At 44.2% G+C, this 26,506-nt stretch overlaps 1 protein-coding gene across 7 annotated transcripts in view; it reads left to right on the top strand.

Moving 5' to 3' along the window:
* EFCAB8 (EF-hand calcium binding domain 8) overlaps positions 1 to 26,259 on the top strand; it is a 68,984-nt gene extending 42,725 nt beyond the window's left edge. For 6 of the 7 annotated variants that reach the window (XM_042980626.1, XM_042980625.1, XM_042980628.1 and 3 more), the window contains 9 exons: positions 526 to 738; positions 1,867 to 2,001; positions 10,546 to 10,767; positions 11,330 to 11,467; positions 17,408 to 17,576; positions 23,009 to 23,141; positions 24,314 to 24,518; positions 24,604 to 24,702; positions 25,652 to 26,259. In XM_042980626.1, the coding sequence (XP_042836560.1) occupies positions 526 to 738; positions 1,867 to 2,001; positions 10,546 to 10,767; positions 11,330 to 11,467; positions 17,408 to 17,576; positions 23,009 to 23,141; positions 24,314 to 24,518; positions 24,604 to 24,702; positions 25,652 to 26,077 (1,740 nt within the window). In that variant the 3' untranslated portion in view covers positions 26,078 to 26,259. The remainder of the gene's footprint in view (positions 1 to 525; positions 739 to 1,866; positions 2,002 to 10,545; positions 10,768 to 11,329; positions 11,468 to 17,407; positions 17,577 to 23,008; positions 23,142 to 24,313; positions 24,519 to 24,603; positions 24,703 to 25,651) is intronic. The other variant, XM_042980627.1, reaches the window with a different exon arrangement.
* The last annotated feature ends 247 nt before the right edge of the window (positions 26,260 to 26,506 follow it).

The raw sequence follows: 26,506 nt of genomic DNA, 5'->3' as shown, positions 1-26,506 counted from the left end.
TACCCATCACTATTACGCATTACCACTCTGGGCTCACCAGGCTCATGGTAGGGACTTAGGAAACCCACACCATCTCAGAATTACCCTATCTTTGTAGATCAAAGCTACAAGGGGACTTTGGGGTCACCTCATCCAAGAATTTTCCAAACATGCCATGGAGAAATTCTCTGAGGCTACTGCAGTGGCTCCTAAAGCAGTTCAGCTTTTTATCTATTTTACACTTCGGAGCTTCCCTTAAGATTAAAAAAACCCTCCAAAATGTTTGGAATCCACTGTCCATTTTACAGATAGGGAGACTGAGTCCCTCACGGGAGCAGTCTCCTGCCTGTGGGTACTCGGCGTTCGCGGTTGGACCAGGGACAGGGTTATAAGCTCTGGTTTGATGCCCCTAAGGGTACTCGGTTTCTAGGGAGCAAGCCCTGGGGTGCCTGGAGGGCCCTGCAGTGTTAGCATTAGGCCCAGGAAGCCCTGCATTTCCCTCTGGGACACTGCAGTGCCCTGAGGGCAGTTATCTCCCTGGCACAGATCCAAGAAGTGGACAACTCCCCGGCAGAGGGTTTCAGGTCCAGCAGGACCTATGCGGAGCCCAAGAAGTGGGCACACAAAGCCCCCACACAGCCCCCGGACCCCAGGGCCAAGACTGCGGCCAAAGCTCACCTACAGCGGAACGTGATGTCAGCTCCCCCAGTGATGAAACGCCCCAGAGACAGGGAGCCAGAGAGGCCCGTGCCCCTGCAGGTAGGAGCGGGAGCCGAACCAGGTGGCTTCGCTGTGTGTGTGTTTTCTTATACGGAGGCACTTTTTCCAGAGCCCCTTTAGGTCCCTCGGCTCCTTCTGAGCGCTGCAGCCAGGCGGGCCACCTCCCTGGTTAGGTTCACTTCATCCATCGCCCTCTGCTGCCTCCAGCCTGGGCACGGTCCCTTCCCAGAGCATGACCAATACTGGACCCCAGCGTCTACAAGCTTGGGGGCAGGACCTGGAGGGAAGACAATCCAGGGAACCTAGAGTCACAGGCTCGATCCTGGGCTACTTTCTCGGTCCTACAGCGTGTGTGTCCTGCAGAGATGAGCCACTGGGGCCCGCCAGCCTCCCTGCCCAAGCCTCATCTCCCTGGAGACCAAGCTCCAGAGGCCTGAGGCCTCAGCAGAGGCAGACTACTTCTCTTCTCTGAGCCCTCCTCTCTGCTCCAGGAGAGAGCAGAGCTTCACCCTCCCAGGCTTGACCGATGCTCTCATTTTGGGGGAGTAAGGAGATAGAGCAGGGTGGTTTGGCCTCTGACTCTCAGCAGTGGATACGGTATCTCTCGTGTGGGTCTGGGGTCAGAATACTTCAGCGATTGAAGTCCGATTCCTGTTCCTGGGAACTGAGGCTTGAGAGAGAAGCTCCACCTTCGAGACAGGCTCCACGCGATGCCTGTCCGGCGTAAGCAGTGCAGACCTAGATCCCACGTGGCCCGCTCTGCCGTAAGATGCACGCACCGTGCGTTCCTACAGGGACGCTCGGACCACCTCTGGAGTGTCAGGGTCGCGCCACCGCACGCACACTTTCCAGAACCATGAGTATGCGCTCCCCAGTCCTCCCCTTTGGCCAGGGTATCTCTTCCAGGACCAGGAGAGGGTTTCCCCAAAGGCAGACTGAAGTCTCTGCCCCGACAGAGGAAGCTCCTGGTTACTCAAAATGGAGACTCCCCAGCATGGGCGTGTCTTTATTGCAGGATCCATTAGACACCTGGCTGTCCCTTTCACAGGTCGGTGTGTTTACTGACGGGGGGCTGGGGTGCTCGTTCTTTCAGCATCTGCCTCTGGTCTCCCCCCCGCCGCCCCCGCCGCCCGCATGATGACTTGGGAGGCCCATTTTGCTTTCCAGAAACCTCTCAGTGCTGAAAGCCCTAAGCTGTTTAGAATACCCTATGGCAGACAGTCAGTTCTCAGAGATGCTCAAAGGAGAGGAGGGGAGTTCCAGAAGAAGGTTCTGCTGCAATCCAATGCATCGGTGGAGAAGGTGGGCCACGCTCAGGCAGGGTCTGGGGTATGAGCTGGGGTTGGGGGTGGGTGGGTCTGGGATCAATCAGGATGGGCTGGAAGGGGAGGGCCTATGAGCCTAAGGGGCCAACCTGGTTCTCCCCGGGACCTGGAGAGGCATGGTGGAAGTGAAGGTACCACTCAGGACTCCGGCTTCAGGGCCACTGTGTCTGGGGGAAGCTCCTTGAGTGTATGCATGGAGGAGGGTGCAGGGACCCCCCCCCCCCCGCCCAGTTGGTGGGCTGCCCTGGGATGTAGGAGAAGCAGCATTGTCAGAAGCCACTGTTAAAATGTCCTCCTGTGCTCTGGGAGGGTGTTTCGTACAATATGTGAGTAGGGTTTGGGTCATCTTTGTTCTTCTCCCTTCCTCCTGCACCTTTCCCCCTTCTGACCCTGGACGCCCCTCACTGTGCTGTCACCACTAGATGAAGTGACCACTCAGGCCCCTTCTAGCTTTGATGTGCAAACATAAGGTAATTTGGAGGCTCTCCGGGTTTCCTAAGACCCTACCAGGGGCCCAGTGAAAACCCAAATCATAGTTGTGTTAAGGTGTGGCAGCACCGTCCCCTTCCCCAGCTCCAGGGCGCCAGGGACTTGGGAATAGGGGGGCAGTGCCGGCAGGGCTGGGTCCTGCGGTGGCGGAGTGGAGAGCTGCGAGCAGCTGGACAGTCTCTCCTCCAGGTTGCAAATGTGCTTTCCCCCTCTTTTAAAAAAGTGCCTTAGGGGCACCTGGCTGGCTTAGAGCATGCGACTCGTGATCTTGGGGTTGTGAGTTCGAGCCCCACGTTGGGTGTAGAGATTACTTTTCAAAAAACTTTTTTTAAAAAACCTTTTAAAAGTAGCAATCCTAGCTGGTTAAAAAAAAAAAAAAAAAAAAAAAAAAAGAGGCAGCAGCCACACATTACCCAATAGTAGCAGCCCTAGTCACCGCTCGAATTGGTAGATTGGTTTAGCCTTCCTCTTTTTTTTTTTTTCTTCTTCAGTGTTAAATTTGTCTACATGCTCACATCCTTTTTATTTTTAGACCAGTGATGTAAAATTATAGCTATGTCCTGCCATTTGCTTTTTAAAAATTTAACTACATGGCATGGATATGTTTCTGTATCAGTAATTTAGATCCAGCTTATTCTTTTGTTAACTTATCTTTTTTTTTTTTTTTTTTTTGGTAACAGTTGCATAGTGCCCCATAATTTGCATGTATCACAGACTCTTAAGCCAGCCTTCTCTTGATAGACATGTAGGTTGGTTCCAGTTTTTAACTTTGAGCAGCTCTGCACGGAAAATCCTTGTGCAGATGCCGCTATGCGCTTGTGCGAGTGCATTGAAAGGGTGGATGCCTGGAACCAGGGTCGCTCAAAAGATCCCATCCCTTTCAGCCTCTGAGTCTGACCGAAGCAGATGACTCAAAGCCCAACCTTTGACTGTGACCTGGTCCCATCAGGGCCCAGACGGTTATTCATTGAGTGTTTTCCATGTGCCAGGCCCTGGGCAGGCAGCAGTGAATAACAACAGAAACGAAAACCTGTGCCCTCATGGAACTGACATTGTAGTGGGGTGAGACAGACGATTAACTAGCTAGCAAAATAAATGGTAGGTCACAGGGTGAGCAAGTGCAGCAGAGAACCCAGAAAACCAAGGCGACGGTAGGGGGTGGCGTGGGAGGTAGAGAGGGCATAGCTATTTACATAGGGGGATCAGGGAAGGCTTCACAGAGGAGGGGACATTTTCACAGAGCTTGAAGCCTGCTGTCATTTGGAAGGATGGTGACCTGGCAGAGGGAGCAGCAGGCACAAAGGCCCTCACAGAAGAGCTTATTTGGAATGTTCAAGAAAGAGCACTTCTCTCTCTCTAATTAGGAAGTGGTACATGTCCTTCACTTAAAATGAAAAATTCAAGCCTTATAGGGGTGTCTAAAGTAAAACAATGACTTACCTTCTTCCCCCGTCTCCAGGGGTAACTAGTGTTAAGGTGTGTTGTAGCCTTGTAGACATTTTTCTGTGCATACGCAAGTATATACATGTACGAATGTGTATATGTACCTCTAAATATTTTTTCACCAAATAGCATCAGATTATACATACACTACTCTGCCATTTGCTCTTTTTCACCCAACACCTCATGGCATCTCTCCCTGCCAGTGGTTGGGAGGCCACGGCCCCTCTCTTAGCAGCTGTGTGGTATTTTGGTGTATGTGGTACCTATCCAGCCGGCCTGCTCTCGCTGGTAGAAGGTTAGATTGCTAGGTTTTGCCTTTATAGCTCACATTGCCATGGACATCTTTGTACACGAATTTGTTAGCTCTCTTGTCTATTTCCCAGGATTAGAAATGCACTCTTAGGAAGCTTTTGATACGTTGTGTTATATTCCAGCCTATTAATAATATCAGAGTAGTTAATACTTACTGAGCTCTTAGTATCTGCTAGATGTGAGCCTCAACATTTACATGAATTATTTTTCTCTCTCTCAAACAGCCCGGGTGGGTATGTACTATTATTATTTCCATTTTGTGGATAAAGAGACTGGGGCTCAATGAGGTGAAGTGACCTGCCCGAGATTCTCACTGTCAGAAAACGGCTGAGCCAAGGCCTGATTCCAGATCTCTTTGTTTGCAAAGTCTGCATCCTTGACTATTTGTGCTGTTACTGTTGGCAATTCCTTGGCTTTTTGTAATCTGACCTGGTGATCTGAGTGTAATAGGATTTGTATCATGAATCTTGACAGGATCTTTGGAGATTATATGCAAAGGACTGAATGTCTATTGGTGAAATTCCAGGTACTATGGCTGGTGTGTGTGTGGGGGGCCGGGGGGGCTGGCAGTCATGTCTAAGGCTGGCCTGCTTCTTCTTTTTTTTAATATAATTTATTGTAAAATTGGCTAATGTACAGAGTGTAAAGTGTGCTCTTGGTTTTTGGGGTAGATTCCCATGGTTTATCACTTACATACAACACCCAGTACTCATCCAACAAGTGCCCTTCTCCTCAATACCCATTGCCCATTTTCTCCTCTCCCCTAACCCCCTTCAACCCTCAGTTTGTTCTCTGTATTTAAGAGGCTCTTATGGTTTGCCTCCCTCCCTCTCTGTTTGTAACTATTTTTTCCCCTTCCCTTCCCCCATGGTCTTCTGTTAAGTTTCTCAAGATCCACATATGAGTGAAAACACATGATATTTGTCTTTCTCTGGCTGACTTACTTCACTTAGCATAATACCTTCCAGTTGCATCCATGTTGCTGCAAATGGCATGATTTCATTCTTTCTCATTGTCAAGTAGTGTTCCATTGTACATATAAACCACATCTTTATCCATTCGTCAGTTGATGGACATTTAGGCTCTTTCCATAATTTGGCTATGGTTGAAAGTACTGCTATAAACATTGGGGTACAAGTGCCCCTATGCATCAGCACTCCTGTATCCCTTGGGTAAATTCCTAGTAGTGCTATTCCTGGGTCGTAGGGTAGTTCTATTTTTAAGTTTTTGAGGAATCTCCACACTGTTTTCCAGAGCGGCTGCACCAGTTTGCATTCTCACCAACAGTGCAAGAGGCTTCCCATTTCTCCACGTCCTCGCCAGCATCTATTGTTTCCTGATGCTGACTCTCCTTCCTGGCTTCCAAATACTCTGTCTTCCACCCCCATTGTTTCCTAAGCAGCAAAGTCCTTTCCCTCTGGGTTACTGGGTGGTAGACCGTGGAACTTCTCAGGATGCTGTCCTGGAGAGGGTCCAGAGCTCCTAGGTCACCCTCAGTCCCAGCCTTTCCTCATCCTCTTTCCTTAGGATGAGAGAGAAGGTGGACTGGGGCAAGGACTCCTGGGGGAGTCTTACCTGTCAGGTCTCCTTTGCCACTGTTACTGTCTGGCCATGTCCGAAGACTGTGGGGTATGGCAGATAAGGGCACGTGGAAGGAGACAGGAAATAGATCCAGGCACAGCCGTGTCTCTTACCATCTGTGGATGAACCCCAGTCCTTAGCCCTTTCCTTAGTGGTAAAGGACCAGATAGGTGGGGAGTGGCAAATCCCTCTGAAAGACATGGGTAGCTTCAGCTTCTTCTGAAGGGGTCTCCAGGCAGACCTTTAGTCCCCTGCACTTGAGAACTGTCTGAGACCACTGGGTGGAGTGAGACTGGAATGTCCAACCTCAGTCCGGAAGCTCTTTCCAAAGTGGGCAGGAGACTATCTTTGAGGCTTCAGGGGCCAGGTGCAGAGTGCAAAAGGCATAGTGTTGGTTACCTGCCTTCCGACCACACGGATCCTGCTCCATCCTGTCCAGGGTGGGGTATCCTACTGTGCCCCTCTTCACTGTGCCCACTCCTGATCACTGGCCGCACAGCCCCGACTGTGTGCTCTCTCAGGCCCACGGCCCTCTCTGAGCCTGCAAAGGTCCCTCCCCATCACGCACCTTCAGCCTGCCCATTCAAGCTGTCCCAGGGCTGGTGCAGAAAGGATTGGGAAGGAAGCTTCAGTTTTCCCCAGTTCAGAAATGGGAGATCTTTGTGGCACATCATTTTGGTGAATCCTGTGTAGCTATGAGGAGTCACATTTTAAGAGAATACTTGATCTAGAGTATGACAAAATTTACTTTAACAGTGATAATGACAATGATAAAAAAATTAAGTGTGCACCTTTGAGAGTTTTAAAAAATGTTTATTTATTTATTGTATTTATTTATTTAGAGAGAGTGTGCACAGGGAAGGGGCAGAGAGAGAGGGAAACACAGAATCTGAAATAGGCCCCAGGCTCTGAGCTGTCAGAAGCTGTCAGCAGAGAGCCTGACACAGAGCTCAAACAAACTGTGAGGTTGTGACCTGAGCCGAAGTCGGACACTTAACTGAGCCACCCAAGCACTCCAAGATTTATTTTTATATGCCTATATCTCAATCTATTGATAGATCTATCCCGCTATAGATACACACACACACACACACACACACACACACACACACACACACACACACAGAGGTATGGTGCAAGCGGAGGATGGGCAGAGAAAGAGGGAGACATAATCCCAAGCAGACTCCACATTGTCAGCGTAGAGCCGGATCTGGGGCTCGAACACACAAACCGCGAGATCATGACCTGAGCTGAAATCAAGAGTTGAACGCTTAACCGACTGAGCCAAACAGCGCCCCCTGGTTTTGTTTTTCTTAAACAAGACTGGGAGCATTTGAGACTGTAGTTCAGCTGTTGGATTTTTTTTTTTTTTAATCTAACAATGTAGAGCGGACAACCTTTGCTGTCAATACATATAAATCCATCTACTTCATTCTTGTTAAAGGCTTCATAGAGAAGGCCAATCTATGCTTTTTTGAGCCTAAAACTTACACAATTTGGTTGGCACATTTGTGGAAAATAACACAAAATTATGAATAAAAAATGAGATACAAAAGTGAAAATTTACTTAAAATGAGAAAAGAAATGACAAATTTCTTTTTCTTTTTTTCTTTTTTTGAGAGGCTGCACTTTGAATACTTTTTATTTCCTTCTTCACCCTATGTCCTCCCTCCTCCAGTCTGGAAATACAGCAGCAGGGAGCTGTGATAAGATTTTTAAAATTTACTCTCAAGTTCATGAAACTCCAAAATATTTACATCATTTAGTCATTTATAGATTTGTGTATGTAAAGTCTTTCAGAGGAGATACTCTTTAAAAAATTATTCCTAGAACTATTGTTATTATTATTATTTCTTGATATAGAGATCAATGTGGTTACATTTTATTTAGAAATTTTTCTTTCTTTCTTTCTTTGAATCTAAGTTAGTTAAGATATATTATAATAATGATTTCAAGAATAGAATTTAGCAATTCATGGGGCACCTGGGTTGCTCAGTTGATTAAGAGTCCAACTTCGGCTCAGGTCATGATCTCACGGCTTGTGAGTTCGAGCCGCACATGGGGCTCTGTGCTGACAGCTCAGAGCCTGGAGCCTGCTTTGGATTTTGTGTCTCCCTCTGTTTCTGCCCCTCCCCCACTCGTGCTCTGTTTCTCTCTCTCTCAAAAATAAACATTAACAAAAAAACAAATACCTTAAAAAAATTTAGTGATTCGTCAACATCTGTTGTTGCCCGAGTTGTTAATGTTAGCCATTCTGACAGGTGTGAGGTGGTATCTCACTGGTTTTGATTTGTATTTCCCTGATGATGAGTGATGTGGAACATTTTTTTCATGTGTCTGTTAGCCATCTGGATGAGAAAGGACAATAAATTTTAAAACTTACAGCTGACAATTATAAGTCTCCACAAGTTGCTAATTCTTCCCAGGACCTTGGAAGGGCCTTGAACTTGACCTTGAACTTTGCCTTAAGCTTTATGAACTTCACTGGTAAATCTGCCCCTGGCTGCGGTATATTTCTTTGGATTCACTATAATTTATTTAATGAATGCCCAGTTGATTAGACATTTAAGTTGTTCCTAGTTTTTTGCTATTATAAACAAAGGTGTGATTGAAATCCTTATAGATTTATCTGTGCAGTTATGCTAGATTTTCCATAAGTATGGTTGATGGCTCACCGAGTGAGCACAGTTTACATTTCAATGGACGAAGCCATTTTGCTCTCCAAGAAGACTTCCCTCCAACAGTGTGTGAGTCTGCCTTTGTTCTTACACTAAGCCAGGAATGGATATTAGCCTTTTCTTAATTCCTGCCAGTCTGGAGGGTGGAAATTAAAAAAGTTCTTTTGATTATTCGTAATATTGAGCTTTCTATATGTTCGTTAGACATTTGTATTTCTTCCATGAATTAAACATCCATTTATATCCCTTGTCTATTCTTTTTTGCGTTTATTAGAGCTCCTTAGATGTGCTTTGGAAAGTGAATCCTTTGCTGTTGTGTATTGCAGATATTTTCACCTCATCTGTCTTTGTGATATCACACTGAGGTTTTAGTCTTTATCTAGCCATCTTTGCTATTTTCCTTTGTGACAAGAGAGAAAGGCATTGTTTATCCCAAGATCACAGAAACATTTGCTATATTTTCTTCTAGACATTTATAATTATATATTTATTTAGTCATCTTCTTGTCCCATCTAAGTAGTTTTGTGTATGGTGTGATATATGAATCTAAAAATGTTTTTCTAAATTGATAGCCAGTTGTTCAAATGCCATTTATTGCATAGTTTATCTTTTCTCCACTGGCTTGAAATTCTATCATTCTTATATAATATTAGAGTCTTCTATAGTCTATTTCTGGGATCTCTCTTCTTCCATTGGTATTTTCGTCTATTCTTGCATGTATATTTAATAATTAAAAAATGTAATGAAAGTCTTTACAGACGATGCATTAGGGGTGCCTGGGTGGCTCAGTCAGTGAAGTGTCCAACTTAGGCTCAGGTCATGATCGCACCGTCCATGAGTTCAAGCCCCACGTCGGGCTCTGTGCTGACAGCTCAGAGGCTGGAGCCTGCTTCGGATTCTGTGTTTCCCTCTCTCTGCCTCTTCCCCACTCATGTTCTCTCTCTCTCTCTCTCAAAAAAATAAAATAAAAACATTAAAAAAAGAGACATTGCATTAAAATCGTCATGGTGATTATTTCTGGATATTGGCATTTTGTGGGTGATTTAAGTTTCTTCTCATTTGTGCCGTCCACGTTTTGTACTGCGTGCAAGTACACTTGCATAAAATGGGGGAAATGCTTGTCCTTTGTCTTTGGTTTAGGGACTCCTGGTTCTGTGACCCTGGCATTTGGGCCAACAGGAAGTAGGTTAAGCATTTTGTTTTGGACATGTGTGACAATCAGGATATTTCAGAATTTTTGCTGTCGGTGACATGTTTTGGGGTCACATAAGCCACCACACTGTAATTTCTGATATAGCAGGAATGGATATTCCTGATATAGCAGGAATTCTGATATAGCCTCCAATTTCCCCCGTCTGGTCTGATTCACTCTACCGCCTGTGCTCTCTGCCTCACGTAGGATGGGGGCCAGGAGAGCAGCTCTCTTCTCATGCCAGCCATGCATGATAGCTGTCCGCCCCCATCACCCCTGCCTGGGCCACAGAGTGACATGTAAGGTGAAAGTGAGCAGAGGGGGGAATTAACAAAAGGCATGATCACAACAAGACTTGAGTGAGAATTTGGTTAAGATGCTTTCTTGGCAGTTGGCTGGAAAATATGGCATCTTACCATAGACGGATATGAAGGAGAACGAGTGTGTTCTTCAAATCGCTTTGAGTGGAGTTACAGGTCTTAGAAACTCTTCTTTGAGTCTTGGGATGCATCAGATTTGTATGTCTTCATTCAACAAGTCTTCATTGATCATGTAGCATGTGTCAGACTCGACTGTAGTTGCTAAAGATAAAAGAGTGAACAAAAAAGACACGAATTCCTCCCCTCAAGGAGCTCACAGTGCAGCCAATATTCGTTACCAGCTACGTAGGAAGAGTGGAGGATCATCACCATCCTCACTGGGCATCTAGGAAATTGGGGGGAGCAGGGGCGGGGTGACTTGCCTGAGCCCCTCAGCACCGTGTAACAGTGGCCAGGGTGAGTCCCGGCTCACAGCACTGCTGAGCTGGCCCGCCTCTCTCGCACAGATCATCTTCCTGCAGACCAGGCCTCGCCTGCCACACACAGCCACCCTGCTGAGCAGCTGCGTGGATGGCCACATCTATGCCTGGTCCATCCATGGAGGCGGAGGTCTGCTCGGGAAGTTCCCTGTGGACTTCGAAGACAAGGGGGATGTGGTTGTGGGAGCCATGGCCACTGATGAAAAAGACTTGATCCTCGTCACAGGGGATTGTAAAGGATACATCAAGGTGAGGAGGAACTGGCTTGAGATTGAGGGGGCGGCGTCAGCCAAGCTCCGGCCACCTCTTCACTAAATGTGGCGCTAGCCTAGTCTCTGCTCCCTCTGGGTACTGGTTTCATTTGTGAAACAGTGGGCAGTAAAAGTCCTCTTCTGCTCTGGTGTGCCCAGGAAATGAGTGAGGATGTGGTTCCAAAAGGGCCTCCAAGAAGCCTCTCCCGGTGGGTCCCCTATTCCATAGTTCTCTTCCTACAACTCCCTCACCCCCTAGCTGTGCATCTCTCTATGAACAGGGGTCTCAGCAGCCAACTTCGTAATTTATGGTGAGCCATGGGGCAAGAATGTCTTGTCCTTGGGCCAGTCACACCCTCTCTGCCTGCTGGCTAATAGGTCTGGCCTACAAGTTCCCTTGGACCCCTTCTGACCTGAGTGTCTGGGTATCTCAGAGGTGTAAGTGAGAACTGCCCCACTCACACCTCAGAGTGAAGACAAGTAGCTTGGGAGGGGCCCACAGCATGAGTTGGTGTTGGTGTCAAGGGATGCTGGGCCACTAACCCACATTTTGTGCCTAGATCTGGGACATCAAAGATTATTGCACATTCAGTGACAAGTGTCCACTTCAACCCAATGGAACAAGCAAGTTCCAGTTCTTAATTCCTGAACGGGTCCAGATCAACCTTCCACACTACATCCCCTTGAAGGAGAAGGAGGTAGGAAGACTCTGGGGGACTCTGAACCCCACTAATGATCTGGGGCCATGGCTCTCTTCCTGAGATTCTGAGTCTTTCGTGTTTCTTGTTCAATGTTGTCTGGTTGATGTGGAAACATTTTTGTTAGCCAGAAGTCACCATGAACCAGTCAAACACAAGTATACACACCTGCATACACATGCATACACACACACACACACACACACACACACACACACACACACACACACCACTTCTATGGGCTTTAATCTTTGTGATGAAGGCCCTGGACTCATGAATTCGTTTTAAGATAATGAAAATGTTTATGTATTTTCTTGAGTAGGTAATATATTTACATAGTCAAAAATCACTTGATATTTCCCTAATGAATAATGAAGCTGAGAACCTTTTCCTTAGTTATCAAGAAAATGCAAATTAAAACCACAATGTGATACCACGATATACCTACCAGGATGACTAAAACTAAAAAGACAGGCAATACCAAATGTTGGCAAGGATGTAGATCAACTGGAATTTCCATTGCTGGCAGGAATGTAGATTGGTGTAATCACTTTGGGGAACTGTTTGGTAGTTCCCACTAGAACTGAAAATGTGTCTACACTATGATCCAGCAATTCCACTGCTAGGTTTATATCCAAGAGAAGCCTGTGCTCTAAAAGATAATGAATAAGAACATTGATATAATTACCATTTGCAATAACTCTGCATTTGAAACAACCCAAATGCCCATCAGTGTAGAGTGAAATATAAATTGTGCTATACACACCATATAGAATAATACCCAGCATTAGAAATGAATGGTTTGTAACTATTGATTACAAAATGGGTAATTATTTGAACAAAGTAGGTTAAAGAAGTCAGACATGAAAGAGTATATATTGTAAGTTTTATAGTTCGATCTATATGAAGTACGAAAACAGACAAAACAAACACACCCTATTAGAAGTGATTATCTTTGTGTGGGCATGGATTGGTCGGAAGGAGCCATGAGGGAGACTTCTGGTGGATGGACAATGTTCTGTTTCATAATCTGGGTCTGGTCATACAGCTGTGTTCAGTTTGTGAAAGTTTATTCGTTACATTTATGATATGTACACTTTTCTATATGTATGTTATACACTAGTGAAGATTTTAAAAACTCAGGGTGGCAAAAGGCCTGTAGTAAGGACTCTTAGTCCTACACCTATTCCCCGCTGCCCAAAACCAAGAAAAACTTCTTGTTCCACTTCTGCTGATTTTTGGTTATTCTTCCAGTGTTTATGCAAACAGAAATGTGTAAAGTTCTCTCCTTGTTTTTACATGAAGGTAGCATGTCATTTACACTGGTGCTCACCTTGTTTTTCTTATTCCATAATATATCTTGGAGATCTTTGCATATGAGTACATTATTCTTTATAGCTGTGTAGTAAACCATAGGACATGTTATTGATATAATTTCCTTTGAAGGGAAATTGAGGTTGTTTTCAATCTTTTGTTCTTAACAAAGGTGAAGAGTGAATGTTGTTTCATATGTGTGAAAAATATGCCTGAAGGATAAATTCCTGGAAGTGGGATTTCTAGATTAAAGGGTTGTATGCATTTGCAGTCTTAGGTGCTTTTTGAATCTCTGCACAAAGATATTATGTCTAGTCTGGTTTTAGTAAGAAGAAAATGTCACTGCATTCAAATCTGTTGGGAGTAAGTCACCCATGGGTTCACTATATGAGGAATCTGTAATGTTAATATAATCGTTATATTAACAACAATGCGTGTCATTTATTTACTGCTTAATGTGTTTCAAGAATTGTGATAAGTGCTTTTATGTGTTCTCTCACTGATTCTCCATAATTGCTCTGGGAGAGAGATGCTACTTTTCAGATGAGGAAGATAAAACTGAAGAGCTGGAGGGACCTAAGTTCACACAACTGCCAGTGTTGGACCTGGGCGTAAACTCAAGTCTGACTCCAGAATCTGTGCTCCCGACCATCTGCACTTAGTGTTATAATGATATATTTTAAACAAATTGGGATTATACTGTATGTAACTAGAATTTTCTATATTATCAAACATTCTTGAAAATCAGACTTTCTAATGATGAAGTAATATTTCACTGTATAGAGGTACAATCATTTATTTAACTTATTGTCAGACATTAGAACAGTTTTTAATTTTTCATTATCAAAAAAAATGATAGAAAATGGATAAATTCTTAGATATGAACTACCAGAATGGGCTCAAAATGAAATAGAAAATTTAAAGAAATAGAAAACTTGAATATCACAAGAGATCGAACTAGTAATAAAGCTTCCCACAAAGAAAAGCCCAGGTACAGATGACTTTACTGGTGAACTCTACCAAATAATTAAAGAAGAATTAATGTCAATTCTTCAAGAATTCTTGCCAAAGAGTTTTCTATGAGGCCATGTTACCTTGATAACCTAACCAGACAAGGACATCACAAGAAAATAAAACTATAGGCCAATATCTCTTATGAATACAGATGCAAATGCCATCAATAAAACACTAGCAAATTGAATCCAGCAACATATGAAAAGGATTACACATCATGACCAAGTGAGGCTTATCCCAGGAATGCAAGGTTGGTTTAATATCCAAAATCAATTAATGTAATACACCATATTAAGTGAATAAAGAACAAAAGACACATAATCATCTCAATAAATACAGAAACAGCATTTGACAAAATGCAACACCCTTTCCTGATAAAAGCGCTCAATTAACAAGGAGTAGAAGGGAACTTCCTCAACTACTAATGTTTTACTGGAAGGGCAAGTAGGCAAGAAAATGAAATAAAAGGCATCCAGCTTATAATAGCATCAAAAAGAATAAAATATTTAGGAATGAATTTACAAAAGTAGTACAAAACTTGTGCTATTAAAACTACAAAACACTGTTGAAAGAAATCGAAGACAACCTAAATAAATGGAAAGATATCCCATGTTCATGGATTGGAAGATTTAATCTTGTTAATATAACAATATTTTCCAAATTAATTCAGTGTAATCTATCAATCCCCACTCCTTATTTTGCAGAAATTGACAAGCTGATCCTAAAATTCATATGGAAATGTAAATGTCCTAGAACAGTCCAAAAATCTTGAAAAAAGACAGAGTTGGAAAACTCACATTTCCCAATTTCAAAACTTACTGCAAAGCTACAGTGAAAATAGTGTGGTGCTAGCATTAGCATAGACATATAGGTCAATAAAATAGAATTAAGAGTGGAAAAATAAACTGTCAAATTTCTGATCAATTTATTTTTGACAGAGGTACCAAAACAATCAAATGGAGGAAAGAATAATTGTTTAAATGTTTTTAAATCTATTTTTGAGAGAGAGAGAGAGAGAGAGAGAGAGAGAGAGAGAGAACGCAAGTAGGGGAGGAGCAAAGAGAGAGGGAGACAGGAGACAAAATCACAGGCTCCATGCTGTCAGTGCAGGGCCTGATGTGGGGCTCAAATTCACGAACAGTGAGATCATGACCTGAGCTACAATCAAGAGTTGGATGCTTAACCGACTGAGCCACCCAGGGGCCCCAGAAAGAATAATCTTTTTAAACAAATGGTGCTGGGAAAACCGGATAACCACAGCAAAGAATGAACACACAACATAAAGGAAAACATACTTTACTTCATAAATTAACTTTCAGTGGTCATGGACCTAAATGGAAGAGTTAAAATTATAAGACTCTTAGAAGAAAGCATAGGGAAATATCTGCATGACTTTGGGTTAGGCAATATATTTTTTAATTTTTTTAATGTTTATTTGAGAGAGAGAGGGAGAGAGAGCAGAGGAGGGGCAGAGAGAGAGGGAGACACAGAATTCGAAGTGGGCTGCAGCTTCTGAGCTGTCAGCACAGAGCCCAATGTGGGGCTGGAAGAGCCATGAGATCATGACCTGAGGCTAAGTCAGAGGCTTAACTGACTGAGCCACCCAGGCGCAAGGGTTAGGCAATATTTCTTTTTTTTTAATTTTTTTTTAACTTTTATTTTATTTTTGAGACAGAGAGAGACAGCATGAACGGGGAGGGCCAGAGAGAGAGGGAGACACAGAATCTGAAATAGGCTCCAGGCTCTGAGCTGTCAGCACAGAGTCCGACGTGGGGCTCGAACTCATGGACCGCAAGATCATGACCTGAGCCGAAGTTGGACGCTTAACTGGCTGAGCCACCCAGGCGCCCCAATATTTCTTAAATATGACATCAAAAACACAAACAACAAAACAAACAAATAAATTGAATTTTGTCAAATTTAAAAACTTTTGGCCTACAAAAGACACCATATAAGAAAGTGAAAAGATGACATATAGAATGGGAGAAAATATTTGCAAATAATATACATGATAAGAAACTAGTATCCAGAATATTCAAAGAAATCTTACACATCAACAATAAAAAGACAAATTACCCAGTTAAAAATGGGCAAAGAATCTAAATAGACATTTCTTCAAGAAGATACACAAATCAGCAATAAGTATATGAAAAGATGCCAAACATCATTAGCCATTAGGGGAATGTATATCAAAACCATAATGAGATCCCCGTTCACACTCATTAGGATAGCTGTAGATAATAAATGTTGGCTAAGTTGTGGGCAAATTGAAACTCTCATACATTGCTGGTAAGAACGTAAGGTGGTACAGCCACTTTGGAAAACGATTTAAGTTTCTCAGAAAGTTCAACATAGGGTTACCATATGACCCAAGAATTCCACCTCTAAATATACACCCAAGGGAAATGAAGAGGTGTCCACACAGAACCTTATATACGAGTGTTTATAGCAACATTATTTACAATAGCCTAGAAGTGAAAACAACCCAAATGTCCACAACTGTTGAATAGATACATAAAGGAATGATGTGCTGATCCACGCTATAACATGATGTATCTTGACAACATTATGCTAAGTGAAAGAAGCCAGTCATAAAAGACCACATATTGCATGATTCCATTTATACCAACTGTGGAGTGATGGAATGGTCTAAAATTGAACGTGATGGTGGTTGCAAACTCTGTGAACATACTAAAAATGACTGAAGCGAGCACTTCAAATGGGTGAATTGTGAATTATATCTCAATAAAACTGTGTTTAAAAGGTAGAAAAATGGTAGAACAATTTTTCCTTTTCACAAATCTTTTTTTGTTTATTTGTAGTTGTTCATGCATCTGGTAATTTATCTCATGGAAATAATATGGGGAGAAAGCATAAATCTTTCCAAGGCTTTTAATGTGTACCGCCAAACTACACTCCAGAAAGTTTATAGAGTTTTGCACATTATTAGCCTATTCTGCTTTATCCTTGCCAACATAAAGTATTTATTATTAGCGGTATTCATCCGAGTGAGCGTTCCCTGGGTCTATCAGAGTGCCTCGCTTAGAGAAGGCATTCAATAAATAAATGTTCGAAGTGAAACAAACCTTTAGCTGATTTTTAGATACAAATGGTTTCCTTTGATTTTAATGAAGCTATCTTTGCTTATTAGTGATGTTGACATCTTTCCTTATTTTATTGGCCATGTATAGTTTTGGGAATTGTCTGTTCACATCCTTTGTCCGTTTTTCTTGTCCTAGCCTCACCACTATGTGGCTCTGGGCTCAGTTCTCTCCTCTACGAAATGGTGAGACTCATACACATCCTGTAAGGTTGTTATGACATTCAAATGGAATAATCTGTATAGACACATCTGGTAAACAATATAGCAATATGCGAATGCTTTTTTATGATTTTACCAAAGGGACCAGTGAGGGCCAGAGAAGTACCAGGATTTACCTGAAGTCACCAGAAAGCTAATGTGGGAACATGTCTAGAACTAGGACCCTGGGACGTGGGCCAAGGGACTATGTCCCAGGATCCTTCCAGAGGGCTCTGCTGCCTCCAGTGTCATGTGCCCTCTGGTAAACCTGTGTCTTGGGATAAGTAGTTCTCCTGTGTTGTCCCCTGTAGGTTGTGGCTGGCCAGACCATTTCCTTGGTTCCTCCCAAGCTTCTGAATACCTGGAAGGACCATTTGGACAGTGTGGCAGACATCCTGTATGTAGATGCCTTCCAGCTGGTTATCAGTGCTGGCCAGGACTGTAATGTCAAGGCTCGGAAACTCTCCGGTGACACCGTTGGTATGGGTCCTACTGAAGCTCAGCCGTGCCACATGGCCCATTGTGGTCCTGTCCCTGTTAGAGCATAAACTGGCATAAACCTTATATCCTATGGGGTGGAGTTTCAAGCCATAGCAGCTGCCTTTGCTCAAATAGTATCACAGGATATGTGCCTTTCCAATTGTCCATTCAGCAGTGTGTCCATTCATCCATCAGCTGTCCATCTAACCCCCCACCCATCCACCCAACATTATTTGCCTGTGTATATTTTTGCAAATCACGTATCTGAGAAGGCACATTCCTTTCTCTTTTTAAAAATAAACTTGGGGTGCCTGGGTGGCTCAGTTGGTTAAGTGTCTGGCTCTTAATTTTGGCTCAGGTCCTGATCTCACATTTTGTGAGTTCGAGCCCATGTCGGGCTCTGTGCTGACAGCAGAGTCTGCTTGAGATTCTCTCTCTCTACCTCTCCTGCACACTCATGTGCACTCTCTCCCTCTCTCTCAAATAATAAAAAAATAAACTTAATTGTTGCGTTATAACCTATATAAGGTAAAGCACACAAACCAAAAGGGTTCAGCTTGATGAATTTTCAGAAAGTATACATATATCCTTATAGCCATCACAGAAAAAGCACCGTATGCTTTCTTACACTTGATACTTGCATGGTCTATGTCTCAGCTCTTCTGCCCTGCCCCTAGCCTTCACTGGACTGCCACTATATACCCTGTGAAGGCCTGAGGGAAAGAGTTGGTGGGTAGCTACAGACTTGCCCTGTGGCTTGAACATCCTGGATTATAGTATGTCATGCCATGTGAGGCTGTTCAAAGTTCACTAAGCACTTATCTGGTAGCTTATCCTCCTCTCATTACTCTGTCAGGGCTGAAAGCAGCCTTGGTCTCTTGTCTCTTATCAAAGATTTATTCCTTTCCTCACATTTTCAGCTCTTATATGGGTAAAAACTCTTTGATTGTTTTTATTTTATTCCTGTCCTTGGATGGAATTCCTCATTTTATAGTTTATATCCTTGAACATATTGCCAATGCTATTTTAAAGTCTTTGATAACTCTAATATCTGGTTCACTTCTGGGTCTGTTTCTATTGCCTATCATTTCTGTTGGTTCCAGACATGATAGACTAACAAGGACTGGATTTACATTCTCGCTTTAAACAACTAAAAACATGAACAAAGTATATGTGACAGTTTCCAGACATTAGACAGCAGGCAGCAAAGAATAGTAATCCCTGAGGTATTATAATTTATACATAATATACTAGTATGTATTGTATATATTTGTAATATTATAAATTACATCTGTATTATATGAAATATAGATATAATATTATAATATATAATATAAGTAAATCTATAATATTATGAATATACTTCATGTGTTACAAAAGGTAGAAGAAAACATCAAAATGTTAAGGAGAGAACTCGAATATATATATATATATAAATATATGTGTATATATATATATATATATATATATATATATATATATATAAAGACCCAAATTGAAATTAGAAATTAAAAATAACAGTGTCTGAGATAACAATACACTGGATGGGATTAATAGCAAATTAGACACTACAGAAGAAGGGATTAGTGACTATGAAGACATAGTAATAGAAATATAGAAAAAAAAGACTGAGTAAGCTGGTGTTTTATGTGTATAACATGATGATTTGGTATATGCATACACTGTGAAATGATCACCACAATCAGGATAATTAATACATCTATCACCTCACATAGTATTTGTGCAAGGTAAGAGTTCTTAATATCTACTCTCTTAGCAAATTTAAAGTATACAATATAGTATTGTTAACTATAGTTGCCATGTTATACATTAGATCCCCAGAATTTATTCATCTGACCACTGGAAGTTCATTACATTTGCCAACATGACTTTTCAACCTATCTCTGTCCTTATATTTATATGTGCCTCTTTTAAACAGCATTGTATTTAGTTTTATTTTTTTCATCCTGACAATATTTGCCTTCTAATTGTATATTTAGTCCGTTCAAATATTAATGGAATTATTTATATGGTTTCAGTCTATCATCTTGATAGGTTTTTCTATTCTTTGTTCCTTTAGTCTTCCTTTTCTTTCTTCTTTTGCATTAATCAAGTATTTAAAAACAATTATCGGGGCACCTGGGTGGCTCAGCCAGTTGAGCATCTGACTTCAGCTCAGGTCATGATCTCGTGGGTCATGAGTTTGAGCCCTGTGTTGGGCTCTGTGCTGACAGCTCAGAGCCTGGAGCCTGCTTGGGATTCCATGTGTATCTCTCTCTTTCCCTCCCCTGCTTGTGCTTTCCTCTCTCAAAGATAAATAAATAAACTTAAAAAATCAATTATCTTGTTTTATTCCTTTATTAACTTTTTAGTTGTATGTTTTTATATTATTCTTCAGTGTTCTTTAGAGATTATTTAGAGGTTATAATGTACACTCTTGACCTGATACCACTTCTTGTGCAAGAATCTTACTTTCTTCTCCCCACTGTTTATGCTATCTCTAGCATATATTTTATTTCAAATATGTTATGTCTTCCCACAAGGCACTGTTATTAATGTTACTGTAAGCAGCCTATTTCTTTTTATATTTACCCATATTTACCATTTCTGATGCTCTTTATTCCTTCTTGAAATACTGGGGTTCTGTCTGCTATCATTTTCCTTAAGTCTGAAGAAGTTCCTTTATTATTTCTTATAGAATCCATCTGTACTGATCCTTTAAGCTTTCTGTATCTGAAAACATATTTAGTTTGTCTTAAAATGTTAAGACTCTTTTACTGGGCATAGAAATCTCAGCTGGAAGTTAATTTTCTTTCAATATTGAAAAAGAGACTTTTCTATCGTCTTTGGCTTCCATATTTTCTCTCAAAAAGTCAACTGTAGGGGTGCCTGGGTGGCTCAGTCGGTTAAGTGTTTGACTTTGGCTCAGGTCATGATCTTGCAGTCCATGGGTTCAAGCCCTGCACCAGGCTCTGTGCTGAACTCTTGCTCAGAGCCTGGAGCCTGCTTCAGATTCTGTGTCTCCTTCTCTCTCTGCCCCTCCTCCGCTTGTGCTTTGTCTCAGCCTGTCTCTCAAAAATAAATAAATGTAAAAAAGAATTTTTTTAAGTCAACTGTAAGTTACTTTGAAAGTAATTTTTCTTTTCTCTCTGACTGCTTTTGGTTGTCAACAGTTTGACTATGATGTTCCTAGTGTGCTTTTATTTGTATTCATCCCGCTTGGAGTTCACTGATCTTTTTAAATCTGGGGGTTGGTATTTTTCACCAGTTTTGAAAAGTTGTCAAATATTATCTCTTCAATACTGCTTTTGCCCATTCACTCTCTCCTCCCATTATGGAGTTCCAATTTACATATATGTTAGAACATTTGACTCTGTCCCATATGGCTATTATGCTCTGTTCTGTTCTTTCTGTTTTTTTGTTTGTTTATTTTTTGTTTTTGTTTGTTTTTTATCTCTGCCTTCTAGTTTGGATATTTTCTGATGACCTGCCTTCCAATTCGTTAGTCCTGTCTCCTTCTGTATGCAGCCTGGTATTAAATCCATTCAGTTAATTCTTAATTTCATACTTTTTTAGTTCTCGAATACCGATTTGGTTCTTTCCTGTAGAATACAATTCACTGTTGAAATTCTCCTTCTTTCCCTTCATTTTGTTCATATTTTCCTTCATTTTATGTAACTATTTGCAATAAAGTTTTATCTGCTAACTCCTGTGTCAGAATTATCTGTGGGTCTATTTCTAATGCCTATTTCTTCTCTTTATTATTGGTTGTACTTTTCTGTCTTTTTATATGTTAAATGCATAAAAAACCTACCTCTCCAAAACCCCCCAAAATGAAACAACCCCTCCTCAAACCAAAGCCAAGACTTTTCTAGACTTTGTATAAAAGAACCACAGAGACAGAAGTTGATGGATTTTCCTCCAGCACATGTGCTCGTTGCTCTGTACAAGGCTGCTCATCTCATTGCTGTCAGGAACTGAGCTGGATTGGGTCTGGGTTGCAGCTTTAGGAAGACTTGGTTTTCTTCCATCTTCCATTGTGCAATCGTCTCAAGGGTGAAGTCTGTTGTATTTGTCAAAGGTTTTTTCCTCCAGTGGGACTTTGTCTCCCAACAACCTCATTCTATCTGTCTAACCCAAATTCCAGGCCCTCAGCTCCCCTAGTGCTCAGCAAATGTCCTATGGAAAACACGTCTATGCATTTGGGACTTCACTAGACTTGATCCCATCCTGCCAGCCAGAATGTCTGGCAGAAGCTCTGATGGTTTCTTTTGCTTCCAGGAGCTTCCTTCTGCCTAAGCAGAGGCTGATTCTCACTCAGCCTGTGCCCAGACTCCCAGAGAAGGAATCAGATCTCAATTTCAGTTCTTCTTGGAAGGACTCTTCCCTTTCTATAATTTTATTTTTTTATTTATTAAAAATTTTTAAATATTTATTTATTTTGAGAGAGAGAGAGAGCAAGCAGGGAAGGGGCAGAGAGAGAGGGGGGACAGAGGATCTGAAGTGGATTCTGTGCTGACATCAGAGAGCCCAATGCAGGGCTTGAACTCATGAAATGTGAGATCATGACCAGAGCTGAAGTCAAACCCCTAACCAACTGAGCCACTCAGGCACCATCCCCCTTTCTGTAATTTTAGTTAATCTATTTTTTTTGAGAGAGAGAGTGAGAGAGAGAGAGAGAGAGAGAGAGAGAGAGAGAGAATGTGCACGAGTGGGGGAGGAGCAGAGGAAGAGGGAGAGATGGGATCCCAAGCAGGCTCTGCACCCAGTGCGGAGCCTGACACGGGGCTCAATCTCAAGACTGTGAGATCATGACCTGAGCTGAAATCAAGGTCGGATGTTCATCTGACTGAGCCACCCTGGCACCCCTAGTTCATCTACTCTGTTTTTGCTTCTACAGCTCCCCAAGAGTTTTTAAAATATGACTTTTTAACTATATTTTTTAATTTTTAGAAATTCTGCAGCAGGGCAGTTGCCTACTACTCACCATGCCCTGCCCCAAAGTAGGACTCATGTTTCTCTCTTCTTACTACCTGCTTTCTCCTCCAGCCTTTCTCCTCTCTAGTGCCACCCCAATCTCATGTCTGGTGGGTGCCTGATCACTTTATGTCATTGCTACTTTACACATGAGCTGCTTAAGCCCAATTGAAGATCACTCAGTCATTGCCATCGAGGTCTTTCCATCTCAGCCTACATGTGGGGCAGGATGCTTTGGCCTGAACTCCAAGTGTATTGTAGGACTAAGGCTAGTTCCTTCAGATATTTGTTAAGTAGCCGGCATAATGCCTGGTATGTGGTAAGCATCATGAAGTGTGGGCCAAGGGTAAGGGGTTGCTAGCTGAGTCTTGAGGGTGGAGGGTGAGGGGTAGCAGGTTCAGAGAAAGGGAGGTAGGCCACTTCTTGTGACTGAGTTGGTTCTGGTTAAATCACAGGGACGTTCGGCCTGAGTGTCTGGAAAAGGCTGCGGGATATTCAGATGGTTGGTGATCCTGAACTGAGAAGAAACTCAAAGGAGGAGGATGACACTGTAGTTGCTGCCCAGAAGGCCTTCCATTCAGAGCTGCAGTGAGTTATCACAGCCCAGCTGGTATTTGCTGGCCCAAGGAGGGGGAGGCTGGGAGCCTCCCCAGGTCCCAGGCAGCCTCATCTGGGTTGGGTAGCACTGGGCATATTTGGTAAAGGCCAAAGGTTTGGGACTTGCAGGCAACTTGACTCTACAGGTGGCAGCTATGGCCTAAGAGCCCAGGTCCACTGAAAGTTTGAGTGGTACAAATCAGCAGAAAGTATAGAAAGGCAAGCCGTTAGATGGGCCTCTGCCCCAGAGCCCGGTTCAGATTTGCCAGGGCTGGTTTCCCTGCTGGGGCCATTTCTATGTGGCTAGAGGTCCCTGGTAGGACAGTGCCCAGAGCTCTGGTCCTGAACACACACTTGTGTTATTTCCCTGATCCACAGGAAAGTCAGGCTGCTTGCTGCTTCTTTCCTCTACAGGTTCTTTCTCCACCCATGTTCCACTCTTATTCCTGACCAAGTCTCAGATAATTTGGGGTCATCCCAAAAAAATATTTACCAAGGTCCTGCTGACTTCCAGACTCTGTGTTAGGTTCTAGAGGTCCAGATACAAGTCCTGCCTCAGAGAACTCAGAGTCCACTTGGGGAGATTGGCACACAAACTCATGGTTGTTGTTTTATCTGATAAGTGATGAGACTATTAAGAATAGGAATGGCTCAGAGGACAATCACCTCATTGGGTGGATCAAGTAAAAGAGAAGCTTCATAAGAGAAGAGATTCTGGAATTGGGTTTTGATATGTCAGTAGGAGTTTTCCAGGCACCCATACAGTCCTTGTGGCTCCTAGTCTCTTGTCAAGGCATACCTCTTTACGGTCCTATGTGGGGTTATCAAACAAGGTAGAGGTAGGGTTTCCTTGGAAGGGAGAGGATGTTTAAATATTCCACATTTGGGGGGACCAGGTAAGATCAAGATGGGGTATTAGACCTCCATGGGAAGAGCTCAGGGTGCTAGGAAAGGTCTCAGGACTTGTTGGGGGGTCCGTTTAATCTAGTCTTTGCTGATGTTAATTGGACACCTGTTTAGTGTTGGTCCTGGGAAGTATGACCTCAGGAGAGGGATAAGGAGGTAGAAGAGGATCGGGCCCAGGCGGGAGAAACCCGTTGTGCTCCCCGGGAAGGCTGCTTGTGGTGTGAGGGCATCTTATGAAGGAAAGCGCCTTCCATCAGGGAGGAGCGGGCTCTGGCTGAGGCCCTGGTGTACCAGCGGCAGGAGGAGGTGGCACTCGTGGCTCTCCTGAATGGGAAGCCAGACACGGAGGTTGAAGCTTGGGCCAACCTGCAGAAGATAACCCAGACGTCCCCGTGGGCTGGAGAGCGCTCCCAGGAAGACGTTGAGAGCAGCTGGTGCAAGTGGGAGTCCAAGGGCAAGCAGGTGAGGCTAGGTGGGGGACCCGGGGGCATAGAGGGGCCCTCAGCTGTCAGCCCTGAGGCCTCACTCTTGCCCGTGACTCCTGCAGGAGAGCAAAGTTGTGGGAGCCGCGTACAAGCCTAAGGACCGGTCACGGAGTCCTGGACTCTGGTCCACCAACGTGCAGTATAGCTGGATGAAGTACCAGGTGAAGCAGGGTGGGGCTCGCTCCCTGAGATGCTGGAGGCTGGGGATCCCAGTTCCATTAGCAGCCTCCCTTGAGCCCACAGGGCCCTCTCGTGGGGGCAAGGGAAGCACCAGCCCTTTAACAGAATTCTGGGATGAAGCTGGTTGGGTTGATTTGTTTGCCAAGGCCCTGGCCAAGGCCATGGACACAGGTTTTGTCTTTGAGGACACACCTCATCGGGCCTATGGGAGGAGGTTCTCTGTGGACCTGGGACTTTGATAGCCTTCAAAGAATTTCCCAAAGTCTGTGGCTGTGCGTTTGGTTGGTTGTTAGTCTCCGTACTGTGGGCTGCTCTAGAGCAGACACGGGGTCTCCCAGTGCCATGTGAGAGACAGAGGGAACGGAAGTGGGGGGCTCTGCTTGGGGAAAGAAAGAGAGAGCCGGGGACTTTGCAAGACAGCTTTGAGCCCCATCTAAGCAAGCCTCTTGCTTGGGCAGACTCCAGCCTCTTTCAGAGGCATCTGCCATAGGGGCATTTATGAGAACTTCCTCCCTCTGTGATGGGCACTGAGTGGTGTGAGAGAACCCCTCTGTCCCGGGCTGGGAGAGGTCAGTGCGAAGGGAGGCCACATCCCTGCCTTCTGGAGATGGGCCTCAAAGCGCAGCTTGGTGAGTGCTGACAGGAGAGGTGGGAGCTTGTCTGGGGGACTCCTCCCACCTGAGCCTCAATCAGGCCCAGCTTGAGGCCTCATTCTAAGATGGGGACGGTCCAGTGCTGACCTCAAAGCGTTGTTGCCAACCTCAGGAGAAGGGCTGGCTGCCAGGCCTGGAGCACAGTGGGCTTGCAGTTCCGGAAGGCTGTGGACATCAGTGACAACCACGGTACTCTGGAGACTTGGCCCATCCTCCGCGTGAGCCTGCTCTTGGTCCTGGGTGAACCCCTCAAACTCCCCTGCTCTGTTCCCCACAGATTTCACCTCAGATCTACCAAAGCCTGCACTTCAACAACCTGTCGCCCACCCACATGTCTGACCTCGTGTTGCACAACGTCCTGGGGCAGCAGGGCCAGCGCACCCACCTGGTGACCCACAACCGCCAGAAGGATCCAGATGCTGACAGGGAGACCATGCCCAACACCACGACCAGCTCGCCCACTGCCTCCCTCTCTCCCAGTGACTCCCTCTCCTGGACAGCCTCAGGCTTCAGGTTCCTGGAGTCTGGCCTGTCCACCTCCCCATACCTCCAGTCCTCCCCCTCGGTCTTGTCCCAGGCATCCAGGTACATCGTGCAGAGGTCGGCCACACCCATGCCTGTTGCCTCGTCCGTCAAGCAGCTCTCAAGACCCCTGAATACCACCCTTCTGTCCTCCATGAAAAGTTCCCGCATCGGGTTCTGAGGTGGCCCACCGTGTCTCCAGTCGTCCAGCACAGTGACCAGGCCCATGGGGGTCCTGTCTGTCCCTGGCTCACCCCTGCCAGACCCAGAGGATACAGACCTCCTTCTATTGACCTCCTTCTTCACTAGAGTCCTGGAGAAGAAAATAAATATTTGCAGATATCAGAGGCCTCCAGGCCGGGAGGTCAGGCTGTGTGTCCCTTTACCCCCTTAAGCGCCAGGCTGTCTTGGAGATTGGCCGCGTTCCCCTGATGAGGCCCCGGCTGGATGCAGGGAGAATCCCCTCCCCCGAGACATCTGGCCCAGCTGTCCAGCAGGTGAAGCATAGGGACAGGGCCCCAGAGGCTCCTTGGTGTTGTGGTCAATGGGTCATGCCACTAGGGTGAGCGGTTTGCATCTGAAAGTTGGTTCAGCCTCATGGCTGGAGTGA

Source organism: Panthera tigris, chromosome A3 (assembly GCF_018350195.1).
Source record: "Panthera tigris isolate Pti1 chromosome A3, P.tigris_Pti1_mat1.1, whole genome shotgun sequence".
NCBI classification, from domain to species: Eukaryota; Metazoa; Chordata; class Mammalia; order Carnivora; family Felidae; genus Panthera; species Panthera tigris.
This window is presented reverse-complemented; position numbering and strand designations above follow the sequence as displayed.